At 43.4% G+C, this 27,284-nt stretch overlaps 2 protein-coding genes across 5 annotated transcripts in view; both read left to right on the forward strand.

Moving 5' to 3' along the window:
* SNCAIP (synuclein alpha interacting protein) overlaps window positions 1-27,284 on the forward strand; it is a 401,816-nt gene that overhangs the window by 144,490 nt on the left and 230,042 nt on the right. The gene's annotated exons all lie outside the window — the stretch shown is intronic.
* Window positions 9,395-10,402, forward strand: LOC144819522 (uncharacterized). Its single transcript, XM_078677372.1, has one exon. The coding sequence runs from the start codon at window positions 9,395-9,397 to the stop codon at window positions 10,400-10,402; it is 1,008 nt and encodes a 335-aa protein (XP_078533498.1).

Consider the following 27,284-nt stretch of genomic DNA (forward strand, 5'->3'; position numbering starts at 1 on the left):
AGTCACTTATCGTCTCTATTTTCAAGAAGGGCGACCGTAACAACCCAGCCCAATACAGGCCTATTTCCCTCTTGGATTGCCTGGTTAAGGTTGCTGGTCGCATGCTTTTGGGATGCTTACAGGAGTGGGCGGAATCAAACAATATCCTCTCAGACCTACAGTACGAGTTCAGGGCAGAGTTGGGTACTGTAGAGCAGGCTGTAAACCATGACTTGTTAATTGGCAAGTATGTACATATGAAAGGTGGTAACCTTTTTTTAGTCTTTATTGATTTACTTTCAGCTTTTGATTTGGTAGCTCACGATAAGCCATGTGCAAAAATGACAAATATTGGTGTGGATGTGAAAATTGTGAACTTCTTAAGAGATTTGTATGCCCAAGGCAGAGGCAGAGTACGTTACGGTCTTAATGGTACCTGTACGGAGACATTCAGCATAGGAAGAGGGGTGCAGCTGGGGTGCGTAATGGCCCCCTTCCTATTTAACCTCTATATAAACAGCATAGAGATATACTTGCAAGTAAATGTGTACATCTACCTCAGGTGGGACAAAGGCCTATTCCAGCATTATTGTACGCTGATGATTTGGTGTTAATGGCCCGTACTCCCATTGCCTTGCAGCGCTTGGTGGGCGAATTTGCTCAGTATATGTCTAACTTGGGGTTAAAAATGAACATAAGTAAAACCTTCGCCATGAAGATTGGGAAGAAGGCTACCCGCTGTTGCGACATTCTTATTGAGGGTTCTACCATCCAGTTTACAGATTCCTTCTCATTTTTGGGCATTGGATTTTAATCAATCAGGGCATTGGCAAGGGGGCTATCAAATCAAGGAGACTCCATTTCATGAAAACAAAAATGGCCCTATTGAGTTTCGCTAGTCAGTGTGGCTTTAAACATCCAAAGGAGATGATGACTATTTAGAATGTAAAGTGCAGATCCTCTGCCATGTACGGGGCTGAGCTTTGGGGTCATGGAAAAATAGATATATTACAGCTTGAAGAAAACGCTTTTCTGAGGTCTCTCCTTGCACTCCCGGAAAGTAGCTCAACGTCTTTTTGTCACTCTGAAATGGGTGCCCCCTACCTAGTAGACTTGATTAGGATCCAACCTGTGCTATTATGGCACAAAATATGGTCATCTGAACACACTATTTTAAATCGAGCCATTATTGCTGACTGTCAAAAATCCCCTAAGGTTTTTAAAATTCCATGGCTCATGTATGTCCATAATTTCCTGGTATACCTTGGCCATCCTGAATATTTTACCCTCCCTAAGAGTTTGGCCACCGTCAAGAGGAAAGCCTTTAAGTTGAACTGCATCTCTTTTTTGGAAGAAATCAGATTAGCATCTGAAATCTGTAAACCAACGGTGTTGAGGTATCAATTGATTTTGACAATTGTTTACATGCAACCATACTTGGTTAACATTTATAATTCTCGCCATCGGTTTGTGCTCACACGTTTTCGGCTGGATATTTTCCATCATTTAATCAGTTTTCCTATTTTTAACAATTGGTCAGCCGACCTGGGGAACTGCACGTGTGATGATATTTCACCTCAGAATACTATGCACACCATATGTTTTTGTAAACACTTCTCATGTCTGAGACAGGAATTCATAAAACCCTTGTTACTACAGTTGGGTTTCAGATATTGTCGTCCGGCGTATACATATTTGCAAATGTTGCCAGATATTTTTACGTGTTTTGTAATGTCGCGTTTCTTGTTGACTTATTAATCGTAGGAAGCAGCTATTAACTGTAATTATATTATCGTGTTACGATGTTGGAACTTTTTATATTTGAAGTCTTTACTTTTTAAATAAGCATGAATTTTGTATAATTGTATTTAAATTGTATGTTCAAGGCATATGAGCTGCAGATTACACACTGTGCATAGATCGGCACCTAGTGTTGGGTCCGGATGTCTGCAGTTGTTTTTCTCCTGAAAAGTCTTTGGAAGTCACGGGATAGGTCTCTCCTCCTTTGGACAATAGTGCGCATGGGCATTGGCTCCATCCTTAGATTGTTTTTTTCTGCCACCGGGCTCTGATGTGTTTCCTGCGCTCCGTGTTGGAACCGATTTTGCTTCGGCGCACAATTCTCACCAGCTTCAACGGTATTGTTTCGAATGCTTTTCCAATCAACGCTACTATTCAAATCTGAAGTCTTCGATTCCGGTCGTCAACGAAGGCCTTCGGGCCTACCTAGGCCTCATCTTCCAGCTCATGGAAAGGACGCCATTTAAAAAGTGTCCTCGATGTGGGTCGAAGTTTCCCCACACCGATCTCCATGAGGTGTGCAACCTTTGCCTCTCACCGTGGCACGAGGCCAGAGACTGTTCCGCTTGTGCCTCTTTCTGCTCCAAGAAGACGATCCGCGACCAACGAGCTCGAAGAACAATGACTCGCTCGTCAGCTTCGATCCCAGACGATATCTTCGAAGAGGGCATCGACGTCCCAGAGCAACAGCAAGAACATGGCATCGACAGCAACTCCGAGGCCGAAGATTCAAACCTGCACAGAGGGTCGTAAGTAAGAATGTCGACCCTGACCCTTCCTCGACACCTTCTAAATAGGCTACGTTCACGCCTTCCGGCCCTGGTGCACACCGAGACACTGCTTCCCAAGCCCCGCCTTCGAGCTCGGCACAGAAGCCTAATAAGCCTTTAGGCGACTCGGGCTCGAGTCAGCCTACCCCTAGTGCCGGCGCACACCTACCGGCACCAAAAAAGAAAGCATCGTCTTCCTCCACGCCAGCTGCTTCTACATCTAAGCACTCGGCGCCGAAGACTAGCACCGGCTCCTCGGCACCAAAAAACACACTCGGAGCCGAGCAAGAAATTGCCACACGACTCCCAAGCTTCGGAGCCGAAAAAACCCTCGGAGCCGAAAAAACAAAAACCATCGGAGCCGAAAAAACTATTTGAACCGATAAAACCATCAGAGTCGAAAAAGACAAATGTTCCACTGGCTAAAGACACTGCTAGAGAACATGTTTCAAAGCCGAAAAATCCTCACAGCTCGGTGCCGAAAAAGCCTTCGGCACCAAAAGATCTACCTCCCACAGAGGACTTATTCCATCCAGACCCTACACAAAAGACTCTGGTTAAAGATCCAAAAACTGGTCGATTAACTCTTAGTTCTAAAAAACGACCATTGGACACGCCTGCACCTGCTCCTCATCCAAAGAAAAAGGACATTGCAACCTCTCCTTTAAGGATACCTTCTCATCCTCCTTCTCCACCTCATATCCCTTCACCACCTCCTCTCCTACCACATCACTCCCTTACACCTTCTCCTACTCAGTTAACAGACGATGATAACAGGGATGATACCTCTGATGACACAGGGGTGGTGCAGACAGTGAGCAACCAGATCATTCTAGTCCTCCTGGCTCACCTGACCCTTGTGGTGATTATAGCACCCCAGATGTCCCTAACGTCCGACAAGACGACATACATCCCTGCAGACCTTCCCCACCAGAGGACACTATGGGATTTAACCAACTAGTACATAGGGTTGCCCAATACCATGGGCTTGACTTACATTCTGACCCAGTAGAAGAAGACTTCCTCCTCGGTACCTTTGACAACGCACAAAGGTCCACTTCGATTTTACCCATGTTTAAAGGTGTTATTAAGCATGTGCCAGAAGTCTTTAAAGACCCAGTTAGGGCTTGAATCATAAACCCCCGAATTGAGAAAAAATATAAGGCTGCCCCTTCGGATCCAACCAGTCCTGGTTCCCATAAAGCTTCACTTTTAAAGTCGGGGGTAAGTGTTTGGAATATAGAATGTTACTAACAGTATGTTGGGATGATTGAAGTTCGTTCTGGTCTGAGTTATGTCTGTATGCTTTTTAGATACTGGCACGTCAGAGTGACGTATGAAGGGAGTCCCCCAGAAGACTTAAGGTAGGGATGACAAAGATCGGAGAGGCATTGGTTGTAATGGTAGATGGATAGGCATTTTAAAATTTGGTCTCTTGTTTTGTTATTGGTTCTGAGGAGAACCCCACTAGTTCACAGGTTCGAAATGCGTCAACCTGGTCCCAGGTGACATAGAAAGAGCCTTTTTGGTGTTCCTATTTTTCTAAAAACAAAAAAAACACAGCTTTATTCTGTCTGTAAAAAGATATAAAAGTTTTCAAATTCTTCTTTACAGTTGGTTTCATTCCTATGTAGATGTATTTTTTTGTGTACATTGGGACCTGTATGTAGTATGAGTGTGTGAAGTATGAGAGTAGTGTGTATGAAGTTGGATTAAATGTGTCAGTTATAAATATTGTATATTTTATATTAATTGTTGGGTCACATTATATGTTTGTATATAGCTTGTATTAATATTATGCACAATGAATTCATTTTTTGCAAAAATTCATGAAAACAAAAAAAGTGGAATAAATCATTAGATGGTGTAATTAAAAAGCAGACGTTTGTTTTGTTCATAAAGGTTTATTGTAAGATTTTGTAGGAGGCGGTCTCAGTTTTGGCAATCGTGTTGTTCTATTTTACATTAAAGGGCCTGCACCATTAGACTCCATTGTAGTCTCTAATGCACGCAAAAGAGCAAATTCACAAACATCAGGCGAGGCTCCCCCACCAGATAAAGAATCTAAGGTCCTTGACGCATCAGGTAAAAGAACAGCGTCACAGGCAGCAAACATTTGGTGTATTGTCAATACTCAAGCATTACTGGCAAGATACGACCGAGCACAATATGATGAATTAGAATCAATAATGCAGCACCTTTCAGATAAATACAAAAACAGGGGACATGAGCTTACACAAGAGGGTAAAAGCATCACAAATACCTCTATTTGTTGTGCACTAGATGCAGCAGATACTGCTTCAAGGGCAATTAATACCAGTGTCCTGTTGCGTAGACTTGCTTGGTTACGCATTTCAGGTTTTAAACCAGAAGTACAAAGTGCCATCCTCCACCAACCCTTTGAAGAGCAACACTTATTTGGGCCTAATGTGGACGTATATCTCTGGAAAAAATGAAAAAAGATACCGACACAGATAAATCTATGGGAGCCTTGCAGTCGCAAGCTCCCAGACGCTCCTTTTGCCAATCATCTTACAGAGGCACCACCAGGGTATACTCCTCAGACAGTCCCTCTACTTCTTACAAAACCCCTACACAATCCACCTACAGTAGGGGCTACCAAAGAGGTGGTTACAGAGGTAACAACAATAAGGGCAGAGGCAAAGCCAACAACTCCCGCTCTGCCTCCACCCCTGCCCAATGACTTTCCTCCCCTTCCCCCAACACGTTCAACTCCAGTTGGGGAAAGACTACAACAATTCCTACCAGTCTGGACCAACATCACATCAGACAGGTGGGTGCAACAAATAATTCAATCAGGTTACTGTCTCAAACTAACATCTCCCCCCCTGCCCCCCAAACAGCGTCCAATGTCACAAGAACATTTGATACTACTCAGGCAAGAGGTGATATCCCTCCTACAAAAAAACACAATAGAACCAGTTCCATTGCATCAGCAAAACAGAGGTGTTTACTCCCTGTACTTTCTAATTCCAAAAAAGGACAGATCTCTAAGGCCCATTCTCGACCTCAGACCACTGAACCTGTACATACAATCAGATCACTTCCATATGGTCACACACCAGCAGGTTCTTCCTCTCCTTTTACAAAACGACTTCCTTGCCACTTTAGATCTCAAGGAAGCATATTTCCACATTCCCATTCACACAGCTCACAGAAAGTACCTCAGATTTGTACTAGACGATCAGCACTATCAATTCAAAGTACTCCCATTCGGGGTCACATCAACACCAAGAGTGTTTACCAAGTGCATTGCAGTAGTGGCAGCGCACTTAAGAAGACAGCATATTCACGTCTTCCCATATCTCGACGACTGGCTCATAAAAGCCAGCTCATATAGTCAGTGTGTACAACACACTCACACCACCATCCAATTACTCCACGACTTGGGTTTCACAGTAAACCACACCAAGTCCCATCTGCAACCATCCCACGTACAACAATATCTAGGTGCCAGAGTAAACACCTCCATAGCGCTAGCTTATCCTTCTCCTGCCAGGATAACAAATATGCAAGCTCTTCTAACCAAATTCCAACCGCAACACTCTCTTCCAGCTTGTGTGATCATGCAACTCATAGGAATAATGGCCTCTTACATATTCACTGTGCCTTATGGAAGACTACAGATGTGTTCTCTTCAAGAGTGCCTAGCACGACAATGGAACCAGGCTCAGGGTCAATTAACAGACCCAGTGTTGGTGGACGGTCGAACGCACCCCTCTCTGCAATGGTGGAACACCAAAAACCTTTCCAACGGGCGACCGTTCATAGAGCCAGTTCCTCGGATAGTTATGACAGCGGACGCATCGCTCTCCCGCTGGGGAGCCCACCTACTTCAGCACACCATGCAAGGAAGGTGGACACCGCAACAAAAGTTACTCCACATCAACCACCTGGAGTTACTAGCCATTTTTCTAGCCCTAAAAGCATTCCAAAAGTACATATCAAGCAAAGCTGTCCTAGTCCGCACAGACAATATGACAGCCATGTACTACATAAACAAACCAGGAGGGACACACACTCTGCAACTCTCTCAGTTAGCGCAGCAGATATGGAGATGGGCTATACCTCAGAACATCTTCCTTTTAGCCAAACATGTTCATGGGGTACAAAACACCAAGGCCGATCTGTTGAGCCGACAGACACAACAGATCCACGAGTGGAAACTTCATCCACAAGCTCTTCACCCGTTCTTTCAGATGTGGGGACAACCTCAGATAGACCTCTTCGCCACCCACGAAAACGCCAAATGCCCAAGCTTCGCCGCCAGGTATCCACACCCGCTGTCCTAAGGCAATGCGATATGGATGAACTGGTCCGGCAAATTTGTGTACGCATTTCTACCTCTCCCACTGCTTCCACTAGTGGTGCGCAAACTTCAGCAACATTCCCTCAATCTCATTTTAGTTGCTCCAACTTGGGCCAGACAACCGTGGTACACCACACTGCTGCAACTTTCTGTGGTACTGCACCAAAAGCTACGCCTGTCTCCACGCTTCCTAACCCAGAACCAAGGAGAGATCAGACACCCGGATCCAGCTCAGCTCAACCTAGCGATCTGGCTCCTGAAGTCCTAGAGTTCGGTTATTTTAACCTTCCTCCTGACTGTATGAACGTCATTAAAGAAGCTAGACGTCCCACCACTAGGGCATGTCATGCAGCCAAGTGTAAACGTTTTGTAATATACTGCCATAACATCAACATAAATCCTCTAGCTGTGTCTATTCAACACATCATAGGATACTTATTACACCGCCAAAGATGTAACCTAGCGTACACATCTATTAGATTGCATCTTGCTGCCATTGCAGCATACCTACAAAATAGACAACATCTATCACTCTTAAGAGTACCTGCCATAAAGGTTTTTATGGAGGGCCTCAAAAGAATAATTCCTCCCAGAGCACCACCTTCACCTTTGTGGAATTTAAACATTGTTCTCACACAGTTAATGGGACCTCCATTTAAACCTTTACATAAATGTGAGTTGCAATTCTTAACCTGGAAAGTTGCTTTCCTAGTAGCTATTACTTCTCTAAGAAGAGTTAGTGAGCTACAAGCATTAACCATTCAAGAACCTTTTCTGCAAATGCATCATAATAAGGTTGTTCTCCGTACCAATCCTAAATTCCTTCCAAAAGTAATTTCACCCTTCCATCTCAGTCAATCTGTAGAGCTGCCAGTATTCTTTTCGCAGCTACAGACAGTTGCAGAAAGAGCTCTTCATACTTTAGATGTCAAAAGAGCATTGCTTTACTACATTGAAAGAACACAATCCTTTCATAAAAGTAAACAACTTTTTGTGTCTTTCTCACCACCAAACAAAATTGGGGATAGCTAGGTGGATTGTCAAATGTATACAAATGTGCTACCACAAAGCTAAACGTACATTATCTATTCCTCCTAAAGCCCACTCTACTAAAAAGATAGGGGCATCAATGGCATTTTTAGGGAACATTCCCCTAGATGACATGCAAAGCAACCACATGGTCTACACTGCACACATTCACAAAACACTATTGTGTAGATGTGCAAACCAAACAACAAGCTACTGTGGGCCAGGCTGTACTCAAAACATGGTTTCAAACCAATGCAACAGATACGGGTGGCCGCCGCTAAGAGTGGGTACTGCTATACAATCTATGCACAGTGTGTAATCTGCAGCTCATATGCCTTGAACGGAAAATGCTACTTACAAGTATGCATCTGTTCTTGGCATGTAGAGCTGCAGAGTTACACATGCCCACCCGCCTCCCCAGCTACCTTTTATCTGTTCCAGTATTATCTTAATTAGATACAGCTTACATGAGCATCCTTCCTGTTTCTTACACACTCTATAATTTCCCTACTGGCGAAAAACAATCTAAGGATGGAGCCGATGCCCATGCGCACTATTGTTCAAAGGAGGAGTCACCTATCCCGTGACTTCCAAAGACTTTTCAGGACAAAAACAACTGCAGACATCCGGGCCCAACACTAGGTGGCGATCTAGGCACAGTGTGTAACTCTGCAGCTCTACATGCCAAAAACAGATGCACACTGGTAAGTAGCATTTTGATCATATTAATCATTGTATCGTTGTATTTTGTAGCTTTTTGATCCACTTCATGACTTGGAATAAAGCTTATTTTGATTGATTCATTGTTGTAAGAGAACCTTGCTATTTTATAGTATTACCCATTTCATTTAAATAATGTGAGGCACGCAAAATGTTTGATCTCCCAATGAAAGAATTTAGACAAAATCAACATTCAACGTTTAAGCTGTGTCTAAAACGCTTCCAGGTTTTGCACAACAAAGTTCGCTTCACCTTAAAAAAAAAAAGGGACAACTTTAATAACCTCATTAATTGTATGGGCTGAATTTTTTGAAAGGGGCACAGATAAAAAAATATATATAACGTTATCAATTCTAAATCTAAAAATCATGACTGTCTTTCCTACAGAGTTATATATGGGTGATATGTAATATATTTTAAAATGCCAATTTGTTTCTGTGCTGCTTCATTTATATCAATTAAACAACACATTGTTATGCAAAAGTCCCATGTGGGCTGGCACCATGTTGCCACCTTTTAAGGCGTTACTAGGAGACATAATTGAGTGACTGGTGTTTTCTTTGCACTCATCTCCCAAGATATGCTTCCACGCAAGCAGTGTTATTATGAGACTGGGCTTTGCTGCTTTGTTTTTCGGTTATTCTTTTTTTCCGCCAAGGATATAATTTCTTTGTCAATATGCCCTTGAAAAGGAAACTGATGCATCGAAGCCTTTTGGACACTGAAAGCTGTTGACCAAGAACAAGATCCATTTTTTCTTTAAAACATGGAGCTTTCTGAAAGTGCTGCTGAGATCATCGCCTCTGCCGTTTTAATTTTGGTGAGCTTGAGTGGGAATGCTTTGCTCATCTTTTGCACCTGGAGATGCATCATTCGACGCTTGCCCACATCGTTTGCTCTGATCTTCAGCCTTGCTGTGTCGCACCTTGCCAAGAACCTGGTGGTGAATGTCATGATTATTGTCGTTCGGGCCGGGGGTGCTTTTGATTCAACTGCTTGCAAGATTGGTCGGTTCACTGCTGCACTGTCTACTGTTCTTGCCATCTGGTTTACGCTGTACCTGGCAGTTTTCTATTGCACAAAACTGAACCGAGTTGTCCACCCTTCGAGTTCTCCTCCATGTAGAAAGTGGCGCAAGTATCACCTATTTGCTGTCTTTGCTCTGTGGATTGCTGGTGTGGCAGTCTGCTGCCCTATTTTAGTGTATGGTGAAAAGAAACCAAGTGTGCTGGTGGAAAATGTAACTCGCCAAAACATCATTTTCCTCCATGATGGATGCCAGGCCAGCTATGCCCAAGAGCAGGTTGATTTAATTTATGGACAGATCTTCTTGGTTGTAATTGAACTTCTTCCCTTGGCTCTGTTGCTCCTAGTCAGCTTGCGCATAGGACTACTCTTCTGTGAACGCAAGAAAGCTACCTATGGTGATATCTACATTGGAGAAGTTGCTGCTGAGGCTGAAGTCCTGAGGGCGTCGAAGCTGGTCATATTGCTGATGCTCCTGGTCACTGCCCTGTGGGTGGCTCATTTTGTCTTGGTCCATCTCCGGGAAGTCCTGATGTCCTATCCTTTCATTCCAGCGGTGCTGGCCGTCCTGTTCTCCGGCTACTCTGCTCTCAGTCCATACCTTCTCATGCTGATTAACTACAAAGTGAGAGTGCAGCTGCGGTCCATGCGGCCCTTCTGCTGTCCAAATGTGAAGCAGGCTATACATCCTGTTGTGAAAAAGCCTATTCCTGGAATAGCTGTCACAGAGGCTTCACCCTGCACTTGACTACAGACTCTAAAGTCTCAATAAACCGTGACAGTGCTGTTTAGGACTTCTTGAAAGCACTTATGGGCTCATAAGAAGGAGGCTTGTGAGACACTGCAAGTGCTGAAGACCAAAAGACAACTGAAGAGGCTGCTGGGAACCATTTTCAAAAAGCATATGTACGCAGAAAACAAACAACCTTACATTGTTTGTATACATGTGTTAAGCACCAGCAGGTTGCACAACGCAGAAATGATCATCCTTTCATCATTAACAGGCTCCATATATACTGCCCTGTACCGAAAATAACTAGTGTGGCATGCAAAGCATTTTGAGGTTCAAGGTGCAGTTGATTCCTAACTCTATCTGCTGACTATCTCTTTGTGGACACCGCTGTGCCATTTTCTAATAATAAGCTACAACTTGCATTATGACACGTGTTCCTAGGGTGTGAAGCCGTTCTGTTTCTGCAGCCGGTCTCTAAATGTAACGATCGGAATGCCATCATGGCCTGTTGCAAAGCTGCGCTTCAAGAAAATAAAGGCACATGATTTCGTTTCCTGTATTGCTTTATTTGGTCTGCAGAATTGCGCTGTTATTCTGGCTGTTGCTGGGGCTGAATTCCCTCACTACAAGTTTTCCCAGGTTTTCTGTAAAGAGTAAAACAATCTTTGCATTTTTGTTCGGAATGTGCTCCCTCATGCACAAGTAGTGTGTGGTCCTAGTAACCTGCTCAGAGTGTACTAGGGGGTTTACTTTTCTTGGGTGTAGATTATCATAGATGCAAGGAGTGCCCTGTGTCGGTTTCGCGCTTTGGGTGGTTAAGAAGGGGCTCCTGTATTCCAAGAGCATTAACAGACCAGATATGTGACGGGCATGCGTTCTATAAATGGCAGCATAGGACTGACAGTACTTACCCCGGTCATGTTTTCATCTCACGTTATTTCATCGGCTGCTGTTTTTGCACTCCAGTTTGTTGTTGTTGTAATGAAACACTCGGAGAGGAGGTAACTCGCTGTAAATCGCTCTTCCATTTCTACTTACAGCCTCGCACTGGAGTGTTCCAGACAGTATAACCTTTGAAAATAAGGTATGCATTTTTATTAGGGGGCGCCTGTCTTAGTTATTGAACCCTGTTTATTACCATGCTTCACCCGCCATTTTTCAAAGATCTGTGAGAATAATAAACCTTCCAACTTTGGTGTAAAGCCGCCCTGCTGTGATGCTGTCAAATCACGTGTCAGCTCTATTATTTTGTTGAACTCGCCCTTCTGTAGTTCTCCATTTTGAACTCTTTTCCAACAGAACCCATATAAATGCGACCAGAGAATAACCTTAAGCACGTTTAAGCTGCCTGCAATCTTATTTGCTGTTGGCATATTGTGATCGTGCTCTGTGTGGGAAGAACTGTGTGGAATCAGTGACATCACAGCCTCTTTTTACCCCCATTTCTTCTTATAAAAGAACAATTAGTGTTTTCCTTCCTATTCAGCAGGCTGAACCCATTTAGCTTTTGACCTCTGACCTCAAGCGACTCAAGAAAGCGGCCGTCATCACTCAAACCCTTAGCTCCTGTCTTCTTGATTAACAGAGCCTCTTGTCTCTTATTGACCCACAAGTCAGTGCCGCATTACTTTAGAAACCTATTTACGCCCCGGCAGATTGTTTCTGGTTTAAGTGTTGGTTTGTTGAATGTGCGTCATTAAATCATAGTCGCAGGCCGTCTGAGTGATGCGTGGGTCTCCCCGTCCCGCAGTGGCGTTTAACTGTTATATCTTGTTACACGTCGGACCGCAGGCTGCCTGCACCGAGCCAGGCCGTGAGTCAGTCGCCGGTGACGGTGCGGCGGCTGCCGCGTCTGATCCCTGCATAGGACTGCTGAAGCGAGCGGAATTACCACGGGAACACGAGCGGCTGCACGCTACGCGGTTTAAGTCATAAACCATACATGCGACCTAAATCATAGTGTTTTACAGTTCCGTGCGTGCAATGTGTACTGTGCCCTTCTGACCTCTGCGCTTCCCATCACCTGGCCTTTCTTTCCTGACACTAGGCAATTGTCCCTCTGGGATTCTGAATATTTTGCACGAGGCTGTCAAATCTCTGAAATATTATTCCCCGGCCTATAAGACGAATGTTTGCTATTCGGTTGCCACGACGTGATGCCGTATCGCGAATTTGATATGTCTAATTTCGCATTTCAATAGGGCAAAGGTGTGGAGTTCGAGTGCCTCAATTCTTAGCCAATAACATAAATCACAACTGGAAAATCCGAAATTTAATACTTAGGAAACGAGTCAAATATGTCCTTTGCTCCTGTTTGAAAAAAAGAAGGTGCTCAAGGTGGTGAAAGTAAATGCGAAAACGTCTTCCTTGTGGTGGAATATGTAATAGGCAACACACATTCCTGTGAGTTAGTTGTAAGACTGGTTCTAACTTTGTCTAGACGATATTTCCATGCATACGAATGACAAAATAATAAAGTAATGCTATAAATAAAAGTGCCACATTATGCCTCTTAATTTGGCTTTTAATGCCGCATAATTTAGTCAACTTGTTGCATAAATCGAACAATGGCCCTGGTTATAGGTTGTGTTATGTTAAACTTCTGTATGTTTATATATGTCTGTGTGTGTGTATATATATATATATTCACTGAAAAAACCATAGGTTATAGACCATATATAGTTAGGAATTAGCATTTACAAAACCTTATTTTACTCACACAAAACCATTGAAATTCCATATATAGTTAGTTGCACTAACTATATATTGCGCACCCGCAATCCACTGCTGATGATGTCACATATTACATCATTCATGACATGGTCAGTGACATCACTGATGACATCACTGATGACATCTCAAATGACATCACTGATGACATCACTGATGACAACATCCAGTGACTATGTTTCTGTAAAGTTAAAATATGTCTTACATATTGAAGAATGAGTGGATGTATAAGTGTCTGGACGAAGGATTTAGTAGGTGCATGACTGAATGTATGAGTGAGTGATTAAATGTGTCTCACTGAGTGCATGGGTTAGTGACTAAACTGTCTTAATTTGTGCATCATTATGTCTGTTGTTCTGTAAACTGCTGCATGTGTTGATCAGTAGCTATATGAGTAACTATATGGGTTATTGATTGATTGCCCAAGTATTTGCATGGGAGACTGAGTGTGTGTGTGGCTGGATGGGAGGTGTGTGACTCTGTACAGATCAATGTGTACTTGTATCAATGATTGTATAAGAGAGTAAGTATGTGTTAGTATATGGTTGAAAACGTAAGGTGCTCTATGTTTAACTGTATAGAGTAGAAAATGGAAGTGTGATTGATTCTTTACAGGACTGACTAGGTGTGTGAGTAACTCCATGGATGAGTGGCAGAGTGTGAGTGTCTGTATAGGTGTATGAGTGCATATGATTGTGTTGTAAACATGAGTGATTGTATGTATGAATGATTGTATGGGTGAATGAGTGAATGTGTGTGTAGACGTAGGAATCAGTGAGTACGTATGTAGTAACTAGTATTGGTGTGTCAATGGTTTCAAAAATTATACTCTGTTTTTAACACTGGGTGAAACAGAGGTTATATTAAAATGTGAGGAGATGCATTGTATTGTCACATGAATGATATCATCAGTGATGTGATCATTGATGTCAAGTGAGATGTCATCAGTGATGTCATTTGAGATGTCATCAGTGATGTCATCAGTGATGTCACTGACCATGTCATGAATGATGTAATATGTGACATCATCAGCAGTGGATTGCGGGTGCGCAATATATAGTTAGTGCAACTAACTATATATGGAATTTCAATGGTTTTGTGTGAGTAAAATAAGGTTTTGTAAATGCTAATTTCTAACTATATATGGTCTATAACCTATGGTTTTTTCAGTGAATTTTCAAGGTTTTGTAAATGCTAATTCCTAACTATATATGGTCTATAACCTATGGTTTTTTCAGTGAATTTCAATGGTTTTTTAATAGCAAATATCATAAGCTGTCGAATGTCAAGTACGTGGTAAGAATTTTTTTTTTCGTGTTTATGCACACTGATCTGCTTTGATTGCTGCCCCCCACCCCTCATTTCTATTAGGAGTACTCTCTCTTTGCAGATAGTGAAGGGTAGTTAACGCAGCCCTTTCCCCCTTTGTAATCCGTCGTGCCTGCTTCTCTCTCCATTTGATTGATTGTTCTCTTTGGTTCATTCTCTATTTACAAACAAGCACAGAGTCGCAATACTCTGTTTAGTCTTTGCAGATAGCGAAAAATCGTGTAAAAAAACAAAAGGAATCGAGCAAAATCAGTAGGCCACTAATGGAATCTCTTTTGACCTCGCTAAAATAGAAACATTAGGAACAACCTGTTGAAAATAGCAATGCGTATGTATATAAGCGGCGTTCATTTGTGTTCACAGTACCCCTTGTTGATTGTTTCAATCGAGCATTGAATTGTTCGAAGTTAATTCTCTTAACGATCTTCTCTACCTGCAAACGAGGAAGAATAGGAATATTCTATCTCCCTTTGCAGATAGTGAAGGGTAGGTAACGCAAGCCTTTAACACGTCGTACCTATTTCATTCCTCATTGATTGATTGATTGTCCGAACATTGACTGTTTGGGAATTAGTTCTTTTTGGAGGTATTCCCTGTTTGCAAATAAACGTAGGAAAATCTTTGCAAGTAGTGAAAGGGTACGTAATGCGGACCAATCTCCCCCGTTGTAATCTGTCATGCCTATCTACTCCCCACTGATTGATGCACCTTTTTCACCCGGACCATTTACTAGAGATACGTCATCTGGCCCGACCAGAGAGCACCCCTAGTGAAAAGGACATATGCAATAATAACGAAGTGATCACTGTATCCTGTTAACAGAAACTTTACCATGAAACAACCTGGAAAGAAAAAAATAGGAAAACGAAAATCAGTAGGCCACTGATGAACATGAACTTTTATTAAACAACGAACAAAGAAACGATAACATAACGTAATGATAAAACCTATTAATGTCCTAGAAACAAGAAAACGTTAAAACTATGCCAGTGGTGAGAGACCAGAAAAACAGTAAGAGAAACCAAATCACCCTTCGCTGTCCCACCGCCTGCCACGCCAAAAAAATCGATAGACTAGGGAAAATGCAAGTCAGTAGAACATCCACCCCCACTCTGGAAACTTCCAAGGTGGGGCAGGGTTCCGGCTACGCCCAGCCGGGAGCAGCCCATATAAGGCAGGTCCTGCTGCCACGCCTCGGCCAGGAGATCCTAACGTAGGGTGTAGCCGGAGGAGAGGCCGAGACCAGCGGGACCCGGCCAGGGGATTGCCTTTACAACGCTGAACAGTTGCAGGGGGGGGGGAATGTCTCCTCGACCCTCCCCTCTCTCTCCCAGTCCGGCCGCGGTGGCCCTTGAGAGTTGCAGGTAGTCCCGCCACATGCTCTTCCGGTCCGACCACCAACGGTCGGGGGGCCGAGGCCGACGGGATCCGGCTGCAGCCGATAAACCAAGAAACCCGTTCATGGGGCCAGAGCCAGGGGCGTCCGGCCGACATCCACCGGAAGCCCGGCCCGAAGACGGACGGGACACTTCTTTCTTTTATAATGGCTGCGACAACACTGGAGGGGGATGTCTTGCACATGCCTCCGACCCCCCCCTCGTCCTCATCGCCTGGTCCGGCCATAACAAATCTCAAGCGAGACGCCGTGGGGTGCACTGGGAGGGAGAGACGGTGCGAACAGGCCTCTCCCGCCTCCCCAGGTGGAGGCTTCCCAGCTGCACCCTCAGCGCTCCAGGCGGTGGCATCCTAACAACTACAGTGCTGCACAGTTTCGGAACGACCTAGATAACGGTTCTTCCACTGTGGCCATGCTGCAACGTCTCGCCCGGCAGGGTGGAGCCCGTCCGCTCATGTGACCCCGCGATCGCCGGTAGCTGCCGAACTCTCAAAATGGCGGTCGACCTGGCAAGAGCGGGCCCAACATAAAGAAATGGCCCGGTCACTGGTTGACTCCACCACCGTAGTCCTCCACGACCTTGAAGATTCTAGAGGAGCCGCGGGAGTCTCCGACCCCCGATGGGGAATGACTGCCATGATCGCCCGTGGAGTGACGAAACTGTATCCGCGGGACGTCGGCGCTCCCATGCTGGCGCCAGCCTCACTTTGAATTACTACAATCCTGCAGACCTTACTTCCGGTGAAAGCACAGTGTGACCCGGTAGGAAAAATTATTGCACCCCCTCCCCTTTTTGACTGATAGTTCAAACCACCGATCCTTTCCTTTGCCCTTTTAACGGAACTTTGGACTGCCTCCCCCTCTTTTACATTTTCTAGAGAAAACAAAACATTAACCACTACATTAGCATAGCAGTTGACACCAGAACTGTTTTCAAATTGAAAACCAACAACATCTTCAACAGAATCCTTTTTGTTTCTGCTGTGACCCTGCTACAGCACAGGCATTGTCCCCAGCAGTAATTCTGCAATGCCGGTAAGAATAGCTGTGGTGCCTACTGGACTCACTCACCCCCGCGGCGCCCCACGCCGTTTTTTGCTGGGCGGCAACTTACTAGACATCACTTTCGTGCCATCTAGATTTCAGCGCGTTCTGCTGCCTTGGAACTATTCGCACAACAGACCGCTACTGACAAGAATATTTCATTATTGGTGCTGTCAATTTCAATAAATCTATTGGATAATTAAAAAGAAATTGCCACGGTCTCTTCGTTGTTTAAATGTTTTTACTGTTTTTGTTTTGTTGTATATATTTATATGTTATTAAAGTTTTATATTCCTACTACTTTGTTGGAGTGCTATATATTTTTAATGTGACACATAATTGTAAAAACTTTGATGTACAAAGAGTCATTCCTGGAATCTTCCGCTTCAGGCTCGGTCCCCTCCCCAATCACAATACAGGATGGTTTTCAGATAGTAGGAACGCGTGTGCTGTGACGGATCACATCGGGTGTGGGCCTTGATCTACTATAACTCCTTTGAAGAGGGGTGATTCTTTACAGCTGGGGCCATAAACTACATCTGCAGGGCTAGCTGATAGCCTAGGACCGGCCTGGACATTCGGACACAGAGGAAGAGGAGTGTCAGAGGGTGCGGTAGTGAATAGGGCGAAAGGGAGGTGTCGGGCGGGCACAGAGTGTGATTCTCAGGGAAGAGCAGCGCAGATGGGGGAAGGTTTATTGCCCATGCATAAGACAGAGAGCGGTGGTGACCAGTGCCTGGGGGAGATGCTTACGAGGGTGAGGAGCCATGCTACGAATCGACAGCGTGCAGAGAGTGGGTCTGGTCAAGACATCTAAAATGGCTGCCGTGCACGACAAAAGTGTGGCATTTCAAAAAAGGCAAGATGGCGCAGACAATGTTTTTCAACACTTCCTCATTTCCTTCGAATCGAACGTTAACAGACGTTGGGGCATATTACCAAAGTTAAGCGATATTTATCGCTAACGATGCTTACCAACCAATTTTTTACCACTAAGCATCGTCAGAAATTATCGAAGATAAACCTTACTATTATCAAGGTTTATCGCAAATGCGATAATAAACGGCCGCAATGCATGAATATCGCTAAAAACTCAGCGATATTCATGCATTACCGAGCTAATACTCTTAGCCATGTTATCCACCTCCCATTGGATAACATGGCTAAGAACTGCTCAGGGCAGGTGTTACTTTTTGGAGATATTCGCGCTTAGCGCGAATATCTCCAAAAGTTGGTAATAGGAGATAGATATCTTGCATGTTGTAATGCAAGTTATTGTGGTATATGGAACTCATACCATAATCTCTCAGGAAAGCAGAAACTGATCCTTTTAGGACCGCCTAAAAAGGCCTAGGGGGTGAGGAGTACTCTACTTTGCCCCCTTTTCACGTTCCGAACTATTTTATTTTACTCTCTTCTGTAATTACACAAAATACCAGCGATAAGATGCATCGGAGACACACAGTGAGAGAAAGGAGGCCGGAGATGAAGAAGACATGTCAAATACACATTGGAGATAATATAGTGGCAGAAGGGAAGTAAATATGAGTAAACTTACCATGTAACATAAAAATGTTGCACTCTATACTATAAGTCTCATTTTATACTACAATCACTTCGCTACAACCTCATAAATTAAAAATAAAAATAAATAATGTCTCAAACTATTTTTGATTTCTAAATATAAATTTATTCTTCAGAATTTTCTAAATTTGAAACAACTAGTAACATGTCCTCATCAGTAATTTCCTCTTCAATCATCTCATCTGGAATCTCCTCATTAAAAGTCTGCAATGATGATTCTTGTAACTCTATGGTCTCCAAACACTCGATAAATTCGCCATCAAGAGATTGATCAAAAAAATCATTCAAGTCATCTCCTCCTTCTGACAATATTTCATTATTGGTGCTGTCCATTTCAATCAATGTAGTGGAATCATTCAAGTCATCTCCTCGTGACAATATTTCATTATTGGTGCTCTCAATTTCAATCAATGTAGTGGAATCATTCAAGTCATCTCCTCCTTGTGACAATATTTCATTATTGGTGCTGTCCATTTCAATCAATCTAATGGAATCATACAAGCCATCTCCTCCTTGTGACAATATTTCATTATTGGTGCTCTCAATTTCAATCAATGTAGTGGAATCATTCAAGTCATCTCCTTGTGACAATATTTCATTCTTGGTGCTGTCCATTTCAATCAATCTAATGGAATCATACAAGTCATGTCCTCCTTGTGACAATATTTCATTATTGGTGCTCTCAATTTCAATCAATGTAGTGGACAATTCAAAAGAAATTGCCACGGTCTCTTCATTGTGAGCCATTTTATTTTGAAATTGCTTGCTGTAAATTGCAGAAAAAAATAATCACTTTCATTTATCGTTTTTAGTAATACATAATATAAAACTAACTTCATCAAGTATTTAGTATAACAGAAGGACTGCAAATAAATAACAGAAAACATTTTTCAAATTATCTTCAAGTGTACAACATAGTTCCCCTTACAAATTAACAACTCACCTTTTTAAAAGTAGCAGAAGTGTTAGTACTGTGTAAATCAAACACCAGAAATTCACCACCAAAAATTCCTCACAAATGTACCTCAGACAGTAGTATCACAAAATGGCTGTGGTTTCCTCTCATTTGACATATATACATAACCAATTAACTTTCATCACACACAAATACAAAACCAAAGTAACATTTTAATTGGTTCTAAATTTCAACACTTTCAAATGTGTTTTCCCCATGCAATTTTCCATAGGACATTTACATACGTCTACAGCCTGAATGGCTGAACGGAATTACACCAAACTTGGCAAAATGCTACATCAAACCTAAGAGGTCAGGAAGGATCTACTATGCCCCCTTATGGTCATTTCCCCCTTCGCTTTGGCCTCCTCTTGTCTCTCAATCCTACCGAGGGACAAGATGGCGGCCGCTACGGACTGTTTGGAATGTTGACAGACGCCGGAGAACCAATCAGCTTCGCAAAGCTCCGTAACGCGAAAAGTACGCGAAGCGGAGCGCTGTTACAGATATATATCTTTTTTTCAACGTTAATTTCTCAAAATCCACTGGAGCACATATATTGAGACCTAGCAAAGGCACATCGGGCTACCAGTCCCTAATATTTTGCCAAGTTTCGTGCAAATCCATTCAGCCGTTCGATTATTATTATTTTGTTTTTTTTTTGCCCCGCGGGGCCCTTTTAAAACCTCCACATCAAACCTAGGGGGTCAGCGAGGATCTACTATGCCCCCTTATAGTTATTTCCCCCTTTGTTTTGACCTCCTCTTGTCTCTCGATCCTACCGAGAGACAAGATGGCGGCCGCTACGGACTGTTTGGAATGTTGACAGACGCCGGAGAACCAATCAGCTTCGCTTCACAAAGCTCCGTTGCGCGAAAAGTCCGCGAACCAGAGCGCTAACCGGTCCGCTGTTACAGATATATATCTTTTTTTAAACGTTAATTTCTCAAAATCCACTGGAGCACATATATTGAGACCTACAAAAGGCACATCGGGCTACCAGTCCCTACAATTTTGCCAAGTTTCGTGCAAATCCATTCAGCCGTTCGGGCTAAAAGTGAGGCCAACCGCCCTATGGAAAACTCAATGTTAAAAACACGTTTTGGGACCCCCCTTTTTTCTCGGCCCCCACTGGACGAACCCCCCCCAAATTTTCAAGGGCTGCTCAGAAACAAAATGTGCCATTTTCCTGAAAATTTCAGCCGATTCCGTCCACAAACGCCAAAGTTATTAGACATAGAATTTTCAAAAAACCCATAGAGAAAAAATCCTAACTATATATACCTACTGGCGACCGCCAGTAGGTAATATATATACACAAACACACACAAATCGCATTCTGTCATTAGTATGGTATTGCAATGTTAAATATCTGCACCTTCCATTCTTGGTGTTGCAGATTTAAGCACACACCGTGGCCAGTTTTCGTGTCTGGTCATACCTTGAAAAATCAGTTTATCTGTGGCTCTATTTTGTTTATAGTCAATATGTTTTCTCATTGATAATGTGCATAACATATATTGCTATGCGTGGTTAGAGGAATTGCCAAGATGCTTGTGTTCATTTTAGCTTATTTGGCTTGCACATTGGCAGGCATGATGATATGAGTGTATTCATTATTGACAGTGAATGATGTTGGTTGGATATGGTATTCATCTAACTAGCCTATCTGGACTATGTTGGGTAGGTGCCAGGTGTTCTGTTAAAAAAATTCTGTTTGTTGTTTATGTAGGATGTTGATGTTGATGCATGCTGCTATGAGCAAAGTGATACCCAACTGTATGATGCATCTCTGCTGTCTGCATGTGTCTGATATGCTCTTTCTAATGTGTTGTGTTGGACATTCTGTGTGTGTTGTTGCTTAGTGTTAAGTGCTGACGTGAGAATGTTGCCATTCAACTGTACATACATTGTTCTGTCTAACAGGTGCTACTAGCCCCTCTGTTGGTTTTAAGTGCTGTTGGTAGCCATTTAAAATTATGTATGTAGGTGTTAAATGTGTGTTATCTGTTCTGTCTAGATTGTTAAGTTTGGTGTTGTGCTATTCTGTGGAATGGTGCAAGCGATTCAGGGCTTATAGTTCTTGAGGAATGAGACACATGGTGATACTTTAGTTACAGATGAATCACTAAATAATTTAGAAGGTATGTTGCTAGTCTTTTCATATGAGCAAAGGTCACATGCGATGGTATTTCAGCATTGTTGCTGTTTGACACTCTCAGGTATGGCAGTACCAAGTCTCCCTAATTCTTTTCAAATAGCTAATCAGCGGGCGTCTGATCAGGAGTTGTATATTCCATAAAAATATTAACCCTCTGCCGTGTTACAAGTTGATCTATCAATGTTCAGGTCTGGAGAGGGAGTCGGCAGGTTGCTCCTAAAGTGGTGTAAACCACCCCCCCCTTGTCTTTACTCTCTTTGTGTCCTGATGACCTGGTCTCCCCACCACAGAATTTGCCACAGACCATATTATCTCACCACTCTCATTCTTAGGGAACTCCTAGCACAGGATCCAGTATTGGCTCCCTCCCCCTCCACATACAGCCATTCTTAGGTCTATCCCACAGTGGAATGGCATGAAGAAGATATCCCTCTTGGAGCTGTCCACTCCGAGTACATGTGCAGTGGTCCTTGGCTGAGAGGAGGCCATCCGAGATATGTGGGTCCGACACCAGATTTCCTCAGAAGTGCTAGAGCGGTCCAGGCGAGGTTATGGTGGCACAAGGGATTGGGAGTTAAGGTTGGATAAGAGAGATTAGTGAAGTTGAATTAGTCACAAGTTCCAATAGAAAGTTTACGTACAAAACAATAGCACCAAGAAGGGTCAAGGCACCCAAATCCTGCACTTGTCGACACTGAGTAATGGCAATAAAAGTGACCTAAAACGTGGTGCAATGAACCAGAGATGTGATCCTCCTATGCTTCCATAATGGGGAAGAAAAACCCCAAGACAAACCATACAACGTGGTTCAGCACTCAACTTCCCAAGTAGGTTTATAAAGGATGGGCATTAAAGTCCATAGTCCATAACATAAGGATGAGGATTAAAGTGTATTCAAGAGTACAGACCTCAAACACAATTAGAAAATGAGTCTTCCTTCACTAGGGTGACGTACAGAACAGGATTGTGGCACCACTCCTGTTACAGAGCAGCACAACTGCACTCTGCTTTTGACACCTAGTTCAGCACCTGTTTTGGGAATTGATTTCTGCCACCCCAGCTCGGTTTTGTTTGGTGTAATTTGGTTGGCGCTGTACTACAAGATCAACATAGTTTTGGGTTCTGTTGCAGTGCCATCAATCGGACGTCTCCCATAGCAGAGCATCAATCGGTATAGCTAGGGCATCCGATATGCTATACATGGCAGTGGATCGCAGTTCAAAGTTTCACCCTCACTGATTGTTCAGTGGACATGCTTCTTCACTAACGCATGTTTGCCAATTCCACTGATAAAGGAAATATTCTACTATTCAACTGCGTTTCTAGAAAGCTACTGCCAGATTCTCTGATACTACCGCTCTTTCTCAGGAATGGCACCCAGGATTTGGAACTCACTCCCTCCTGAAACTAGGCTCATCTCCTCTACCATACTTTTTAAGAAAGAAGTAAAAGCTATCCTCATGGCTAAATGTACTTGAATTACTACTGGGGATTAACTTCAAAGACTCGATACCGAGCTGTACCACTTGTGCGAACCCCTTGCATTTTTGTATGACGTGTGATATTGACTTACCTGTTTGTTTATCCTACCACTTATTTGTACTTTTATCATTATTGATGTATCTGTTTGTCTATGCTCCCTCATATACCACCCCCACCCTAATGGGTATTCACTCACATGCGGAGAAGTGTGGCTCAGGGGTTAGAGGCAGCAGACCCGGAAGCTGAGATCGGTCCTGGACCAGGGTTCAATTCCCCGCCTCGGCGGGTCTTGGGCTAAAAATTCCACGGACTCGATAATTCTCGCCCCGGTGCCTCCTCGACTCACGGGTTCACACTCTGTGACTCTGGGCAATAGCTTGCTTAATCTCCACAACGGCCCCTCGCGGTGGGATGCCTGACTTTCACCTTGTGGATACCCTGCTATCTCACAGGGGAATACCAGGAAGGGTTCCCTAAGCAAGCGCCGGGAAACCCACTGCGGGTAGCTGTGCGCTATATAAGCTCAACTACTACATACAACTACATGCTCGTACCCCTCCTCTGTAAAGCGCTCTGATATCTGCAAAGATCTTGTTCGCGCTATATAAAACTTTCAAAAAAATAAATAAATAAATAAATAAATTGTTTTTAAGAGTTATCCTATAGCTTTTAACAAAGCTGCGGGAGAATCTATTAAATCACAGCTAGCTACCAGCAAAGGAAGAGAATTTCTAAAGACCTTTTGAAAGTTAGGGTACTTTGATCCTTACATCGCTGCTGGTTAAATGATTATGTCTTAGTGAGATTATTTCCAGCCATAGTACTCATCTCATTTATTTGTCATGTTCTGTATTTCTTGTGATGACACCTGGACCAGATCCACAATTTAAATTCATCTGATGTGGTCCAGTATCCTCATGTAATTTCCTGGGATGCCATCATTTGGCATCAAGCCATGCATCGCCATTTCTGCTGACAAAAGGTCTCTCTTTTGTTCATTGAACTTGGACAATTGTGTGTACATACATGCTCACAAATGGCCACCTACCTGCCCCTGGCACAAAGTGCCAAACCCATACTACATCCGTGCCACCCAGAAAGAGCAGTGAAGCATTCGTACCCAGAAACTACAACAGATGCTTCCTCCATTTCTCTGGCAGGTACATTCCATTAAATGAACCGGAGAAGTCCACTCAAACCCATAATTAATGAATGATAAGTGTACCAAAACTCCTTAGGCACCTGAATTAAAAGTTAAAATGAAACCTTGGCAACGAGGTTTGGAAGACCAAGGAAGGAACGCACTAATACATTTATCAAGTGGTAAAGGAATAAAGCGGGATCAGATAACTGTCAAGGAGCGGCTGTACCTGGCAAGAAACATTGTATTCACTTTTTGGTACTCAATACATTTTGTTAAAAAAAAAAAATGCCAAGGAGCTTCAGCAATATTGCATTTGTGATCTTCTAGCTGAAGGAGGCTTCCTAACATTGTTAACAGCTTAACTAAGAACTGACTTAAAGAGTCTTCATTTTCTTCTCGATGGGGTTATTTTCTTGGTGTCTCAATCCACAGGGTGGTAGCTGAACTAGCAAACAATATGAATATCTGCTTCAGAAAAAAAAGATTACCTTCCAAGTGGTTGCAATCCCCTTGGCAAACTTGGGACTCCTTGAAATAGAAAGACCAGTCTGCCAAAGGTCAGATACCCATGCAGCTTTGCTAGTGACCTGCAACAGACGGGATAGCTCCTGGAGGTAAAGTAAGTAACACTCGAGAGCGGGAATGCTGACAGAACCACTTGCCTCCATTGGAACATTGTGCACCCTGGAATCCAGATCAGCAGACTACATCTCGAAGACTCAAACCCATCACTGCTGCAAGAGTAGCCACACTGGCCAACCACCTAAGTGGCAGCCATATCACCCATTCATCCTGCGTGTCTGATTTCATTAGTCTCTGCTCCTCATAACCTTTTCCTTTATAATGGAGGTAGGAGAAAATGTGTGCTTTCTCTTGAACCTAATTGAAACAATATAAACAAAATGTTTTACATGCGGTGACCTTCCCTGCCCATCATGACCTTAGAATCAGATCCACAAGCCATAGATGTTTTTTCCCGGATTTTTAGAAAAGGAACACAAGAATGTTTTCCGTTCGCCAGTGTCCGTAATATGAATCTCTCTCTCAAAGGAAAAGTGCACCAGAACCGACCTCAGACATTATGAATGGAAAACGATCAATATTTGGTATTCAGAGTCTCGGGTGATGTATTTTTTGGTTTCTTTCAGCAAGGACAACGTGAAGGTAGTGTGGGAACAGGAAAAGGTAAAACGGGTAACCTGTTTGAAAATGTACTAGCGAAATTGCAAAACATCCTGTGGCATAGCAGTTTAACAGCTTGGCACAAGGGGCGTCGCCTCTGAGAAAGAGCAACTCGTTCATGTTAAGGGACGATCTGGTATCCCTGGGAATCTGGGGATATATTTGTAAAACAACAAGCTTCCCTTGGGAGAAGCTTTGATGCTTAGGCTTCTATGGCAACACACAATATGTCACACAGTTATATGAAGCATAGCAGTACTTTAAACGCTGTGTATTCATGTCAGATTAGACAAACAATAACAATGCTGCGTGATGAAAGTGAACAAAGTAAGCAAGTTTATTACTTAAAATAAACAATCTATAAACAATCTTTTTTTTTTTTAACAAATCAGTTTATTACTTTTAACATTAAAGGAATGCTGCCAAGGAAAAATCATAAAAGAAGCCCTGCATTGCCCTAAATTATTGTAGATAGCCAAAGACAGCAGTCCTCCTCTGTAGTCTGTTACAAATTGCCCGCTCAACGTCCGCCCACCTTCCCCACATTTTCATATATAGCAGGACGATCAGCAGTCAGCTGTTCCATACCAGATTCAGTAAACATTATACATGGGTTGCCTCTGTAGTCATCACACTTTCCACAGATCTTTGCCCTTTTCTGTGGGCATCCCCTCTACTCACAGACCACCCTCTCAGCAAACATGCACCAATCCATGTCTATTTCCCAGTCCCTGAATTGTGGTGGAAGTTCCCCCTCCCCCCACATAATCATCCAATGTACTGTTTGGCTACCATTAGTCCCAATGTGACCCATAATCAGTCCATGCGGTTTGAGTCCGATGCGTCTCATATAATGAGAAGCTGCAACATAGCAACAGGTTCTAAATTACATTCACAGCCGGAACTTATACATTTAATCACAGCAGTCCAATGTTGTTGTAACATAGGGCAATCTCGTATAATATGAAAAAAGGTGGCCATCTGATTGCAGTTTCTACGACATTGGTCACTGGTGGCTCTGTCCATTTTCGCCAACGTAGTACAGGAGTAGTAAGCTCCATGCAGTGTTTTGAGTTGCACTAAATGGAATCTGGACCTTATCACCATCTCCATTGAAGAAGACATAGCCTCCTGCCAATCACCATCTAAAGAGGTGTGGCGCCGCGGCTAGGGCGACTGACTCCGAAATCTGGGTATCACGGTTCGATCCCTGGCACTGGCGGCAGATTAGCCCAGCACCATGTAACTCTGGGAAATAGCTTGCTTAATCTTCCCGACGGCCCCCAGCACCTAGAGACCCTTTCGGGTGATTGTGCGCTTTACAAATGTGGATTATTATTATTAAAGGCCCTCAAGATCCCGCTCCCATTGGGCCATCAAGTGGATCAGGGTATCGGGTGGCATTTTTTTTTCTTCTGGTAAGTAAGGGAGATCGCCTTCCGAGGCATGTATGTGTTGTTGAGTCTGTTCTCTAGTGGGGAGGGCTCCGGAAGGATCATGCCTGCCGGCAACCATGTCTGTAAAGCATGTCTGATCTGTAAATATCAATATGTCTTTGTGGGTTCTAGCTGATAATCACGCTGCAAGTCCGCGAAAGGGATAGCCCTTCCCTGTACCAAGAGGTCTCACACCTGCAACAGGCCAATGAGGTCCCATTTATCAAAGCCAGGGTGCGTCCCCAGGGTACCTAAACTAACTGCATCCCACAAGGGGGTGGCTTGGGTGATTTTATCTTTCCATCTGAGGGCCCGGAGAGTTGCATACCATATGTTTAGAGTTACTGTTGTTGGGCCTTTAAAGATTATATGTCTGGTTCCACCACAGAAAGCCCAAAGAGGCCCCCTGCACTCCTCATCAATCTATCCATCTGATATGCCAGCTCCGTCGATG

This window comes from Lissotriton helveticus, chromosome 2_1 (assembly GCF_964261635.1).
Source record: "Lissotriton helveticus chromosome 2_1, aLisHel1.1, whole genome shotgun sequence".
Lineage (NCBI taxonomy): Eukaryota > Metazoa > Chordata > Amphibia > Caudata > Salamandridae > Lissotriton > Lissotriton helveticus.

Coding starts and splice junctions, on each gene's coding strand:
- LOC144819522 (XM_078677372.1), top strand. CDS start 9,395: ATGGAGCTTTCTGAAAGTGCTGCTGAGATCATCGCCTCTGCCGTTTTA.